This window comes from Neofelis nebulosa, chromosome 8, assembly GCF_028018385.1.
Source record: "Neofelis nebulosa isolate mNeoNeb1 chromosome 8, mNeoNeb1.pri, whole genome shotgun sequence".
Lineage (NCBI taxonomy): Eukaryota > Metazoa > Chordata > Mammalia > Carnivora > Felidae > Neofelis > Neofelis nebulosa.
Window position 1 is genome coordinate 78,877,045 of NC_080789.1, and position 13,574 is coordinate 78,890,618.

A 13,574-nucleotide genomic window follows, 5' to 3' on the forward strand; every position below is an offset into this window, starting at 1 on the left:
AGATTGTATGTGTCCACTCTGTTCTATAATTATTCATCAATTAGGGAGCAGATGGTAATAGCTTCCTTCTATTAAAACTGCTGAATTAGGGGCGCCTGGGTGGCTCATTTGGTTAAGAGTCTAACTTCGGCTCAGGTCATGATCTCGCTGTTCGTGGGTTTGAGCCTGGCGTTGGGCTCTGTGCTGACAGCTCAGAGCCTGGAGCCTGCTTCGGATTCTTTGTAACCCTCCCTCTCTGCCCCTCCCCCACTTGTGCTCTGCTCACTCTCTCTCAGAAATAAACATTAAAAAAATTTTTTTTAAACTGCTGAATTAATGTGACGCCTATGAGAATAGATACAGAAGTCACAAATGGGGCGCCTGGGTGGCTCAGTCCATTAGGCGTCTGACTTTGGCTCAGGTCATGATCTTGTGGTCCCTGAGTTAGAGCCCCGCATGGGGCTCTGTGCTGACAGCTCAGAGCCTGGAGCCTGTTTCAGATTCTGTGTCTCCCTCTCTCTCTGGCCCTCCCCCGTTCATGCTCTGTCTCTGCCTCAAAAATAAATAAACATTAAAAAAAATTTTTTTTTAAGTCACAAATACTTTAACAGTTTACAGTGTCATTTGAACAAATAAATTGTTCTGGAGGAATCATTTAATATTGTACATCTGTGGAACTAGGAAAGAAGTATTCTAAAGAACCACCAGGTTTGTTGAAATAACGAAGTCCCAAGTTTAAAATCAAATTGTGTCTTGCTTACCTACCTCCTTCTTGATATAAAAAGTAAGTTAGGGGGTGCCTGGGTGCCTGAGTTGGTTATGTGTCTGACTCTTGTCTTTGGTTCAGGTCATGTTCTCACAGTACGTGAGTTCGAGCCCCACATCAGGCTCTGCTGACAGCACGGATTCTGCTCGGGATTCTGTCTTCCTCTCTCTCTCTGCCCCTCCCTGCTCATGCTCTCTCTCTCAAAAATAAACATTAAAAAAATACTAAAAATCACTTGCTTTCAGAGTCATTTTGTGCCCTTAATTTTCCTCTGGAGATTAGGTAGGGGTTTTTCTTGTTTGTTAGTTTTTAACACGTGTAGGTCTATAGATTCTGTGAAAATGCTTTCATTAGTCTCTGGGCTCCGCAAAGCTCAAAATGGTTAAACACCAACCACTGCTTAACTGGGTTGCTGTAAACAAAGCCCAAAATGAAACCCCTGTGTATTTGCTGCAGATTCCCAGGTGCCTCTCAAGTGCAGGAATAAGCTCAGAAAAGGTTTAATAAGTTTATTAAGTAATCATCCATTAAAAGGTTCATATGCTACTTGTGTGTTGCATCAGGGCAAGTGCCTTGCACCTTACTGCATTTAACACTGCTTGGAAGAGTGTGGACCCTAGGATTTTGACCACTTTCAGATATTTAAGCTGAATTTTATTAGGACGAACGTAAGGTCACAGCTGCATAAAGGATCAGTCGGAGGATACCAGGCTATTTTATTTTGCCTGGTATGTAAAGACGAATATTATTAAATCTGAAGAATGGGATGTCTTGCAGGGCTGTTGGGTAAGTTTTGTGGAGATCCCCACCAACAAAGAAATCATACTGAAGGGGCTCTTGGGCTCAGGTCGTGATCTCCTGGATCGGGAGTTTGAGCACTGATGGTGCCAAGCCTGCTTTTGATTCTTGCTCTCTTTCCCTCTCTGCCCTTCCCCCCCCCCCCCCTCAAAAATAAGTAAACTTAAAAAAATCATATTGAAGATGAACACTTGATTCACAATAGCTGATTATAAAAAGGAAAGCCTCAGTATTTAGCTATAACCCTAACATTTGTTAGGGTTACGATTAACCCAAGCATAATGACTGGCACAAACTGGTGTCTTGGTCAATCCAGGCAGTAGTTCCTACCCGAATGCTGTGGTTTTTTGTTTTGTTTTGTTTTTCAAATACTGTTTGGTTTTGTTGGCATGCTTATTTGTGGAAAGGGTAGGGGATTGTGAGGGGAGAGATAGGAATCTATCTGTTGTAATAGGATTTGGTCTGTGTATTAATGGAATGAACTGGCCTTTCTTGCTGTACTTCCTTTGTCCTTGCTGAGAAGGGAGGCTGAAGTTTTCTAGAGTCATTGATGAAGCTGTAAGAGGAAGTGTGGACTTTTGACCTTCTTGATGGTAATGGAGAATGTTAGGGGAGTTTGGGTAGCCCCCATATTAGTGCGAGGACTGGAAAGAGTTATAGAACATTTTGGCCTCAAAACGGGAATATACAAATTGAAGCAATAACTTCTGCTTTTCTACCACTTTTTTTTTTTAATTTGTATGAATTATCCTGTGTCATTTGACATTATTTTTTTCCAAAGCAACACATAACCATTTTCATTTATCACTTGGGTTTATTTGAAAAAAAAACCAACAAAAACAAAAAACTGTTTCATTTCACAGGCCTTCCCACACCTTTTCCTACTATGGAGTATCTTCATTATTTTTTTTCTCTCAAAATCAAGTTCCCAACTACTCCACTGAACAAAAATAATCAACTGAGAATATTTTCTTGTTTTAACAATTCTTAAATTGAAGAAACTTTAAACTTAATTTTTGAAATGCATCAGTGGACTTCTGCCCCACCCATCTCCCTTCTTTGCCTGCTTCTCTCACCAACAAAAACATTAAAGAATACTTGATAAACAATAGCCCTTGTTTAAAATGAAAGCTTCAGTGTTTAGCTGATTGTTTGCTAATAAAATATTTTCTTAAAAACAAATCAAAAGTCCTTGCCCATATTTCAGAATTCCTCTATCTCAGAGATACATACACACAGCCTGGATATTACATTATTTCTCTGAATTGCTTTCATAAGTACTTGGTCTGGTATACTAACCAGAACTGAGGTGAAATGGGATCAGATGAGAGATCATCCAAAGTACTAAAGTTTTTGTCTTACTCCTGTATTTCAGTGTATTTCTAAAAGAACTTTAAAAGGATAGTGTTCTGTGGTTATAACTCCTAACACTATAAGCACCAATCTAATTGATATTAGTAACTTATTGATGCTGTATGTGATGCTTTTATGATGATTTTTAGTTGGATCCTTACATACACTTGTCCATTGGGGTTTAGTTTGTATGTTCATAGCCTTTTTATTCCCTCTCTTAGTCCAGATGTTCTGGTGAAAATGGCCCTTGGTTTGGATTTTTTTAAAAATATTTTTAATTTATTTTTGAGAGAGAGAGTGGAGGAGGGGCAGAAAAAGAGGGGCCGGGGACAGAGGATCCAGAGCGGGCTCTGCACTGACAATAGGGAGCCCATGTGAGACTCGCTCCAACTCATGAACCATGAGATCATGATCTGAGCCGAAGTCGGATGCTCAACCGACTGAGCCACCAAAGTACCCCCAGTTTGGATATTCTAAATTTCTTCTAAGGCGTGTATTTACTGCCAAATACATTTTTTTATACGTCTAGCTCTAGGACTGTTTCTTCCTTCCTTGCATGATGTTGAGGGTTTTTTTTTTGTTTTTTTTTTGGTTTTTTTGATGATGAGAATCAATAGTTTATCTCACCCTACATTTCTTGGATATCTGCCTCTCACTGCTCAGGCACAGGACTTCATAGAAGAGCTCTAAAAACCTCTGTAACAACTGAACAGACCAATGGTCGGGAAATATGAGCTTGTTTTTAATCCATTTTGATGATTTTATAAAATTATTATTCTTAAATCCTGACTTTGGATTTTTGTGAATTTTACATCCTCCTTTCAGTCAACTTGCCAGCTTAGAACTTCTCTTTATCACAGAAGAAATCCCCTCTAAACTTCCCATAGGGCAAGGTATTATGGGTTGATGACTATTGAGCTACTTGTGTGCTTAATGTCAAATAGTGGTCATGGTAAATGCTCAAAACTTCCCCAGCTGGGAATCACTTCAGTGTAAAGGTGCAGAATAGAAAGGGGGTGCCTTACTTTACATTTTAGGATGTGTCCTTTGTTGTGCATGATTCCATCATTTTATAGTGGGGAGACTTTGTTACATTTTTTGCTTAAAAAGTTGATTTTTAAAAATGCCTCCCTCCCCTCAGTTTTAGAATGAGTGTGGCCAGGAGGGTAGAAGGAGGTGTGATAGAGACCGATCTTGTTAAAAAACAGGTATTTTTTGTGTTTTATACACTTGCCGGGGTAGTGCCAAGAATGGAGGGAGATCCAGGAGGACTTCTCCACAGCCCTTCTGTCTGGCTTGGTCATGTAATATCAAGTTGCCGGGGTTGGGGTGGAGCAGACAACTCTCTTTTAATGGTTTCTTGTTATAGCCCTCATAAAGCTGTGTCAATTCCCCTGGCTTTACAGACTATTGCCCAGAAGAAAAGATGTTTGGTTTTCACAAGCCAAAGATGTACCGAAGTATAGAGGGCTGCTGTATTTGCAGAGCTAAGTCCTCCAGTTCTCGATTCACTGACAGTAAACGCTATGAAAAGGACTTCCAGAGCTGTTTTGGGTAAGATCATCTGATGTTTTTACCATTCTTAGAGTGAAAAAGATCATAGCTTACGGAAATCCTTCCAGGCGAGGCAGGCAATTGGAGCAATGTGCTAATAAATTAAAATCACTTACATTCTCATCTAGGCTATTTTAAGGTTCTTGCTTTTAAAACAAATCAATACTGACAGCCTACCCTTTTCCAGATTATAAGGAACTACAAATTGTGAAGCCCCTTGCAGTTATAATCAAACTCTTTTGTTTTTAACATCAAGATATAAAAGACTTTTAAGAAATTACTCTTATTCTCTCTTATATTAGTTGTCCTCTGGTAGTTTTCTGTTCTTTGCATTGTTTTTATAAATTATGGTAATATATTTTAACCCATCCTGCTGAGGATGCTAATAAGACTTAATGTTCTGCCCTGAGATCTGTCAGGGTACATTTCATTTTATAATTTTGTTCTTTATTTATCTTTTGACAATAAACCTGCTTAATAAAGTGGAATTTACTTTCCAACAAATACTTGGATAAAATAGAATAGTTCATGTTGAACCATTTCCCATGTTAGAAGTTATTTTTACCACTTTGTTTCTCTTATCAAAATACTTGTTGATTACTTATTGTTAATCCTGGATTTTGTGCTTATTTTGAAGGTTGTCAAAAAGAGTTTCTGCCAACTTTGCCTTTTTAAAAAATTACATTTGTCACTTAATGTCTTCATTTCCAATGGTATACGTGATAAAAGTTACCAGTATTTTTCTGTATGTATTTATAATACAGGAAAAGTGTATAATGAAAGTTCTTCAAAGATATAATTTATAAAGAGCTTGGTTGACTAGTGTTACAGATTTTCTTCCCCTTATGCAGATATAATCATTTTTTAAAAATTACAGTGCCTCTTGGGTTTTGTGTGTTGTAAAACCAGAATATCATGACACAGTATTTTATGTAAAGAGTGACGTTTTGTTGCTTATGGAAATATCTACACACTTCAAAAAAGACTAAGTGGACAACCTTGTTTTAAACCATAGTGACCAGGATCTCCTCTAGCTCTTAAATTTTATTATTATTTTATTTTAAAATGACCAAATTGCAGTACATAGAATTGGTTCATTGGATCTAGGAGTTAATTATATTTCTAAAATGTACTATAGAAACTATGTAACTGTATCGTCCAGGACAATTAGCAATAGCATCTATAAACTGTAATTGGATTTTTTTCCCAAAAGAAATACACTTGCATGAATTCTTAAATATAAATGAGTCTAATAAAAGTTTGATTGTTTTCTTACTAGGTTGCATGAGACTCGTTCAGGAGACATCTGTAATGCCTGTGTCCTGCTTGTGAAAAGATGGAAGAAATTGCCAGCAGGATCAAAAAAAAACTGGAATCATGTTAGTTCATCTTTTGTCTTTCTCAGTTATACCTCTATTACATTTATTTGTTTTGAGAGAGAGAGAGAGAGAGAGGGAGAGGGAGAGGGAGAGAGAGAGAGAGAGAGAGAGAGAGAGAGAATCCTAAGCAGGCTCTGCACTAACAGACGCAGTGTTCAATCCCATGAACCGTGAGATCATGACCTAAACTGAAATCAAGATTTGGGTGCTTAACTGACTGAGCCACCTGAGTGCCCAGATAACTTCTATTACATTTAAAGTAACATTAGTTTTCACCCAATTTAGGAAGTAGTACGTTCCTCAGATGGAAAAGTGAAAAGAATAAAGAAAAACACAAGTTGCTGCTTAGATATAATTACTTAACATTTTGGCATGTTTAGAAGCAAAATTTTGAGTAGTGTATCATTTCCCTAAGGCTGTATCCAGTATCCCCATTTTAGAGATTCACAGTGTACATTTCATGTATTTCCTAAGGTTAATTAGACATGGATCCTTTTTTCATCTCAGGGGAACATTTATCCTAATTCCTGGAGGTAGTATAATGAGCACATAGGGTTTAGCACCAGAACTGGATTTGAATCCTGCCTTACTAGTTGCAAATTTTGGGCAAGTTCCATTTATTTATAAAATGGAAACATAGTAGCTATCCCACAGAGCTGTTGTGAGAACTGAATAAGATTTATATATAAAATATAACACAGTGATCAGTTATGTGGAAGCTATTCTTACTCTGTGTTTTTAAATCTAGTTGAGATTGTAGTGGTATGTAAATGTGTATTCTGTTTGCCCTTTGTCATTGGTTTTCAGTGATCAGAACAGCACTGTTAAGTCTTATGCTAGCTTTTAAAACATTTATGGCATTTATACAAAATACTTGTTTTTAAGTCAGCATGCATTTATTCTTTATCTTTTTTCCCCCAATACTAGTATTAATTAGCCTTACATTGTCCTTTGGTTACGGTGTTACATTATTTTGATAGGTTTTTGTGGGTCTGTTAATTTATAAAAAAGGGAATTTTCTTTAATAGTTTGTCTGGAGAAGTTGGAAATTGTGATTTTGAAGGTGATGACAACCTTTTTAAGGGTACAAATCTGCAAATAGTAAATGTGAATAAATTTGTAAGAAATAGTACCGTGTAGGTCTAGACCAATGGCCATGGTAGACTATGGGAGAACATGCCATTGCCATCATGTAAATGACCTTAGGGATTAAAGTGTATGGTGAAAAGAACATAAAGCATAGTTGTGAAAACGTTAATTTGAGTCTTGTATCCCTCTCTACCCATTCTTGCCCACTTACTAGTTTAGTGAAATAAGGCAAAAGATAATTTCTTGTTTTCTTTCACCCTAAATTGGAGTTAACAAATAGCCCCCTTACTGCTTTGTAGTGAAAGTAAACTCAAACGTGTATGAAAGGGGAGCCTGGGTGGCTTAGTTGGTTAAGCATCTGACTCCTGATTTTGGCTCAGGTCATGATCTCACCATTTGTGGGTTCAAGCCCTGCCTCTGGCATAGCACTGACAGTGTGACAGCGTAGAGCCTGCTTGGGATTCTGTCTCTGCCTCTCCTGGGAGCGTGTGTCTACTCTCTATTTAAAAAAAAAAAAAAAAAAGTATGAAAGCTTTTTGCAAACTGTAAAACACTGTCTGATCGAAATGTTAGTTGTTGTAAGTCTTGATTTTCTTTAACCTTTTGGGTCATTCTTACCATATATAAATCTATTTAAGTTTTTTGTACAGTATATTGTTACTATTGCCTGCTTTGAAGAAAAAAAACCCATGAGATAAATTATTCTTTAATACCATGTGATGATTAAAAGTGCACATGGGCTCTCAAACACTCTAGTAGAAAACTGCTTCTCAATTTAGGCTCCTTCAAATAGGCATTTGTCTGAACTAAGGGAATATAAGAGGTGTCATTTTTTTAAGTGGTATTAAATATTCAGTATATTCTTCCAGGTGGTAGATGCAAGGGCAGGACCCAGTCTGAAGACAACATTGAAACCAAAGAAAGTGAAAACTTTATCTGGAAACAGGATAAAAAGCAACCAGATCAGTAAACTACAGAAGGAATTCAAACGTCACAGTAAGTTTGAGGTTTTGATATTGAAATAAGAGTAGTTACGAATAGTTGTTTGGTTTTTTATTTTTACCTGGGGGTGGCATATGGTATGTATAGATTTTTAAAGTTATTTTCTTTAAAGTGTTGCAAGGCATTGTCAACGTGGTAGAGATATTTCTATGAAATCTTTTAAAATTTTTAATGTTTATTTTGTTTTGTTTTATTTTTAATGTTTATTTTTGAGAGAGAGCATGAAGGGGAGGAGAGGGGCAGAGAGAGGGACACAGAATTTGAAGGAGGCTCCAGGCTCTGAGCTGTCAGCACAGAGCCTGACATGAGGCTCAAACCCACCAACTGAGAGATCATGACCTGAGCTAAGCTGGGTGCTTAACTGACTGAGCCACCCAGGTACCCCTTGAAACTCTGTCTTTAGTCCTGATGACATAAAAGTAATTTGACTAGCTGACCACTTCTTCAGATTGTATGGAGATCGCTCTGACCACTCTGATCTGTTTATTGACCTGTTAAGTTCTAGAAGATGAATTTTTCAAGCTTGTTTACTTGATTTTTATGCATAAGGAAATAGAGGTCTGGAGATGTGCAGAAAGGTATGTAAATAATATTAGTGGACAGTCTGAGACTAAAGCCCAGGTTTTCTGGAAAGTAACTTTAGGAATCATAACTTACATATTGTGGTAAAGCTAGCCTCAGGACTTTCAGGTTTCTGGGACAGTGTGTGTTGTGTGGAGTGATGGAATGGGAAAGGAATGATAAATTAATACCAGGTTCATCTACTCTTAAAGGAAGTTGTTGAGGGGGAGAGCACCTGTAGTGGTACTTCTGTATTTCGGAATTTAGATTTCAGCTTTTGAAAAGGAATTGCAGTGCATATAATGTTGTTTGTTATATGTAACACAATGAGGGGAGGGTTTCTGAGGCAAAACAACTGAAATCAAACACGTTAGTATTTCTGCCGTAGAAATGTAGTCATATTCACAAAGGTGGAATAAATAAAACTTGCATGGGCTAGTCAGGTTTGGCTACCCTAATGTTATAGTTCATTCATGTCAGGCCAGATTTTGTGGCCAAATGGGTTGGGAATAGACTCTGTTTTCAGAGCTTTTTCAAAACTGTAGATGAGGTTGTGGACTGGTCAGAGAGTTTTCAGGATTATAAAAACAATTTGTAGGACGCTGTTAGACAAAATATCATCAATGCTTGTTTTAGAAAAATGGTAAAAGAGAGTTAAATACACTGATAAGGTAGAGTGAGGAAAGGAAAACTGTCATCTCTTGGGACATTTTGGTAGATGTACCAAGTATTTTACATACATAGTTATCTCAGTAATTTGTTTTAGAGATTAGGATAGGAAGTAGAGTGGTGATTTAACCTTGAGCCAGGTTACTTAGTAAAGACGATAGAGATGAGTTTGACCTCAGGTTTGTCTAACTTCAAAGCTGTTTGCTCTTTCTGCAACACCACCCTGCTCCTTGTAGTATATAACCAGTGCCCACGACTCTGAAGGCTTTGCAGATCATCTGCTAACTTTCTGCTCTTTTAAGCAGGTGTTACCAGTCCATAGTTATTCTGATGATACATTTAATCTTCGACTAAAATATTTTAATACTTTATAGTAAAATATTTAGGTGATATGAAATATGTATGTATTTTAACTATACATGTTCTTTAAAAGTTTTTTTCAAGTTCTTCTTTACATTCCAGTTAACAAACAGTGTAATAATAGTTTCAGGTGGAGAATTTAGTGATTGATCACTTACGTACAGTACCCGCTGCTCATCACAACAAGTGTCCTCCATTAACCCTCAGTTTGTTCTCTATAGTTGAGTCTTTTTATTTTCCCTATGTTCATGTTTTGTTCCTTAAATTCCACATGAGTGAAATTACATGGTATTTGTCTTTCTCTGACTTATTCATTAGGCATAATCCTCTCTAGCTCCATCTACGTCATTGGAAACCTTTTTCTTTTTGAATCTCCTTTTTAATGGCTGTGTAGTATTCCATTGCAGACACTCCCCACCCCCACATCTTTATCCATTCATCTATATAGATGGACATTTGAGTTGCTTCCATATCTTGGCTATTGTAAATAACACAGCAGTAAACACAGGGGTGCATATATCTTATCAAAAAATTAGGGTAATAATATGATCAAATAATCATTCTACTTTTAATTTTTTTTTGAAATTTTTTTTATTTATTTTATTTTTTAAAATTTACATCCAAATTAGTTAGCATATAGTGCAACAATGATTTCAGGAGTAGATTCCTTAGTGCCCCTTACCCATTTAGCCCATCCTTCCTCCCACACCCCCTCCAGTAACCCTCTGTTTGTTCTCCATATTTATGAGTTTCTTCTGTTTTGTCCGCCTCCCTGTTTTTATATTATTTTTGTTTCCCTTCCCTTATGTTCATCTGTTTTGTCTCTTAAAGTCCTCATATGAGTGAAGTCATATGATATTTGTCTTTCTCTAATTTCACTTAGCATAATACCCTCTAGTTCCATCCATGTAGTTGCAAATGGCAAGATTTCATTCTTTTTGATTGCCGAGTAATACTCCATTTTATGTATATATACCACATCTCCTTTATCCATTCATCCATTGATGGACATTTGGGCTCTTGCCATACTTTGGATATTGTTGATAGTGCTGATATAAACAGTGGGGGGCATGTGCCCTTCGAAACAGCGCACCTGTATCCCTTGGATAAATACCTAGCAGTGCAATTGCTGGGTCGTAGGGTATTTCTGTTTTTAGTTTTTTGAGGAACCTCCAAACTGTTTTCAACAGTAGTTGCACCAGTTTGCATTCCTGTCAACAATGCATGAGGGTTCCTTTTTCTCCACATCCTTGCCAACACTTATTTCTTGTCCTTTTTTATCTTTTTTGGATAAATGTCTATTAACATCCTCTACCTATTTTGTAACTGGGTTGTTTATACATGTTCCTTTCTTAACCAGCTATCACCAGGGGAAAAGAAAAAGACTGAGCCAACCCTCCATTCTCACTAAGTGTTTTAATGAACATTTGAGAAATAGTAATTTTCTTCTACCACTTGAAGGTTAGAGGAATTGATTATTCATATGTATGCTCTTAGCTCCTCCCTTTAATTATAGGAAAAGTGAAACCTGACTAAATTTCGCCTTACCTAAGGGAATATGTCCAGTGTAATTTTAGATTTTTATTATAAAGCTGTGTTGTGGAAGGAGGGATTGGAGACTGAAGATAAATCCCTTTGAAAAAGGTGTGTGGGCTTTGGAGGCTTAGACTGAAACTGGGTTTTCCAATGTGCATTGTGAATTGCTAGCACCTGTGTGCAACACAACAGTTTTGATATACTTCAATTTTTATATACATCAGCCACTAAATGGTGTCCCGGTCTCTTGTTATATATTTGCTTTCCCTGCATCCTGCGTTTACCTGACTTTTTTTCTGAGATATTCTTTCCTTTGGGTGGTGTACTGCAAAGGCATTAGACCTAGAGCTTGAAGATCAGGATTTGAGTTACCATTCATGAAATTTAACTTCACATAGAACCATAATTTTCTTATCCGAGAAAAGGGGATAATCAACTAAAAAGATTTTGTAAAACAAAACAAATTCCTGTATAAATGTTAGTTTATTCTTTTTGTCATTCTTCCTAAAACCTACAATGAATTCTTGTTGCTATGGAATAAAGCTGAAAATCCCTAGTGAGTCTTTGCAGGTCCTATTTTAGGCAAAGAATATTTGGGCTGAGTCCATTCCCTTCCTGTGCATAGTGTGTTCTGCTTCCACTACCCCATGCTTAGCTAATTACTTCTTTGTGCCTTTTCAAATCCCACAATTTTTAAGATTTTAAAAATTGTGGTTCTTTGAAGAATTTCTAGGCCTGCATTCCAGAAGAGTTTTCTTCCTAACTGCTTTTTATATAGTTATATTCTAGTGTCTCAAGTGTTAGATTAAACCATTAGAAACGGCCATTTTTATAGGTAGAAAATGATCTAATAACTGCTGCTTCAAATGTTCCATAGCTATTAAGCACTTCCTTGGATAGTGAGTTTTCTTCTCCAGCATAGAGCTGACTGCTGCTGCTGCTAATTGTTTGGGAAGCCTTTTAAACATTCCAGTAGACTTATTTCTTTAAAGCCTGCTATTCTTGAGGATTTTACATGTAAAATTTTGTTAATACAAAGCATTCTACGGTCTATCCATAAGTTTTCTTTGGTCTATTTCTTCCCATGTAGAGTATGACATGGGGTTTGAGGTCTAGTAGATAAGTACTTAATACTTAATTGCTGGGGCGCCTGGGTGGCTCAGTCGGTTAAGCGTCCGACTTCAGCTCAGGTCATGATCTCGCGGTCCGTGAGTTCGAGCCCCGCGTCAGGCTCTGGGCTGATGGCTCAGAGCCTGGAGCCTGCTTCCGATTCTGTGTCTCCCTCTCTCTCTGCCCCTCCCCTGTTCATGCTCTGTCTCTCTCTGTCTCAAAAATAAATAAACGTTAAAAACAAAACAAAACAACTTAATTGCTTCTTTGAATTGGAGGGTTGCTCTATCCACTTATCCTGGGGGCGGGTGGTAATCTCAACCCCTATTTGTGATACTGCTGTCACTGTAGAATAGCAGTTTGATAGCCTTAGAGCATGGTGACCATCCACCAAAAAGACTCATTTTCTGGCTAGTAAATTTATATGGAGTCTTCTAAGGGCAAAAGTACTAAATCATGTTTAATGTTTAGCTTGTATCTGATGAATTGCCTTTATTCCTTATTAAATCAGGATCTGTTGTTTTCCCTTTATAGGTAGGGTGTTGTTTTTGGTTGCTTTTAAGATTTTTTCCTTTATCTTTAGTTTTCAGAAATTTAATTATCAACGTGTCTTGGCATTGATTTCTTTGAGTATATCCTGTTTGGGGTTTGCTCAGCTTCTTGAATCTCTCTATAGGTTTGTCTCTTGCCAAATTTGGCAAGTTTTCAGCCATTATATTTCCTTGAGTATATTTTCACTTCCGCCCTCTTTCTTATTCCAGGACTGCAATGACACGAATGTAGATTTTTTTGTCATAGTCCCAGAGGTCTCTAAGGCTCTATTCATTTGTTTTCTCTGTGTTGTTCAGGTTGGATAATTTCTGTTGTTCTTTCTTCCAGTTCATTGATTGTTTCCTCTGTCCCCTCCATTCTGCTGTTGAGCTCCATCCACTGAGCTTTTTATTTCATTTTTTTCTTTCTTTTTTTTTTCGCAGCTCAAATTTCCGTTCCACTTGGTTCTTCTTTATAACTTTTATTTATTTTTTTAAATTGAGACGTGTTTGGGGGGCCCGAGTGGCTCGGTTGGTTAAGCGTCTGACTTCAGTTCAGGTCATGATCTCGCGGTCCATGAGTTTGAGCCCTGTGTTGGGCTCTGTGCTGACAGGTCAGAGCCTGGAGATTCTGTGTCTCCCTCTCTCTCTGCCCTCTCCCGCGCTCGCTCACTCTCTGTCTCTCTCTCTCAAAAATAAATAAATATTAAAAAAAATAAATACATTGAGACCTATTCGCTGATAATATTTTTGTTTCAGGCATGTTCACAATGGCTCACTGAAGCATTTTTGTCATGATTATGTTAAAATCTTTGTTAGATCATTCTAACATCTCTGTCCTCTTGGTGTTAACATCTACTTCCCTTTTCACTCAGTTTGAGATTTTGG

General features: G+C 37.3%; 1 protein-coding gene across 4 annotated transcripts in view; it reads left to right on the forward strand.

The window, feature by feature from the left end:
- Positions 1–13,574, forward strand: part of SINHCAF (SIN3-HDAC complex associated factor) — a 34,764-nt gene that overhangs the window by 13,371 nt on the left and 7,819 nt on the right. For all 4 annotated transcript variants that reach the window (XM_058743186.1, XM_058743184.1, XM_058743185.1 and 1 more), the window contains exons 2-4: positions 4,303–4,450; positions 5,730–5,829; positions 7,788–7,914. In XM_058743186.1, coding sequence (XP_058599169.1) covers positions 4,323–4,450; positions 5,730–5,829; positions 7,788–7,914 — 355 coding nt within the window. In that variant the 5' untranslated portion in view covers positions 4,303–4,322. The remainder of the gene's footprint in view (positions 1–4,302; positions 4,451–5,729; positions 5,830–7,787; positions 7,915–13,574) is intronic.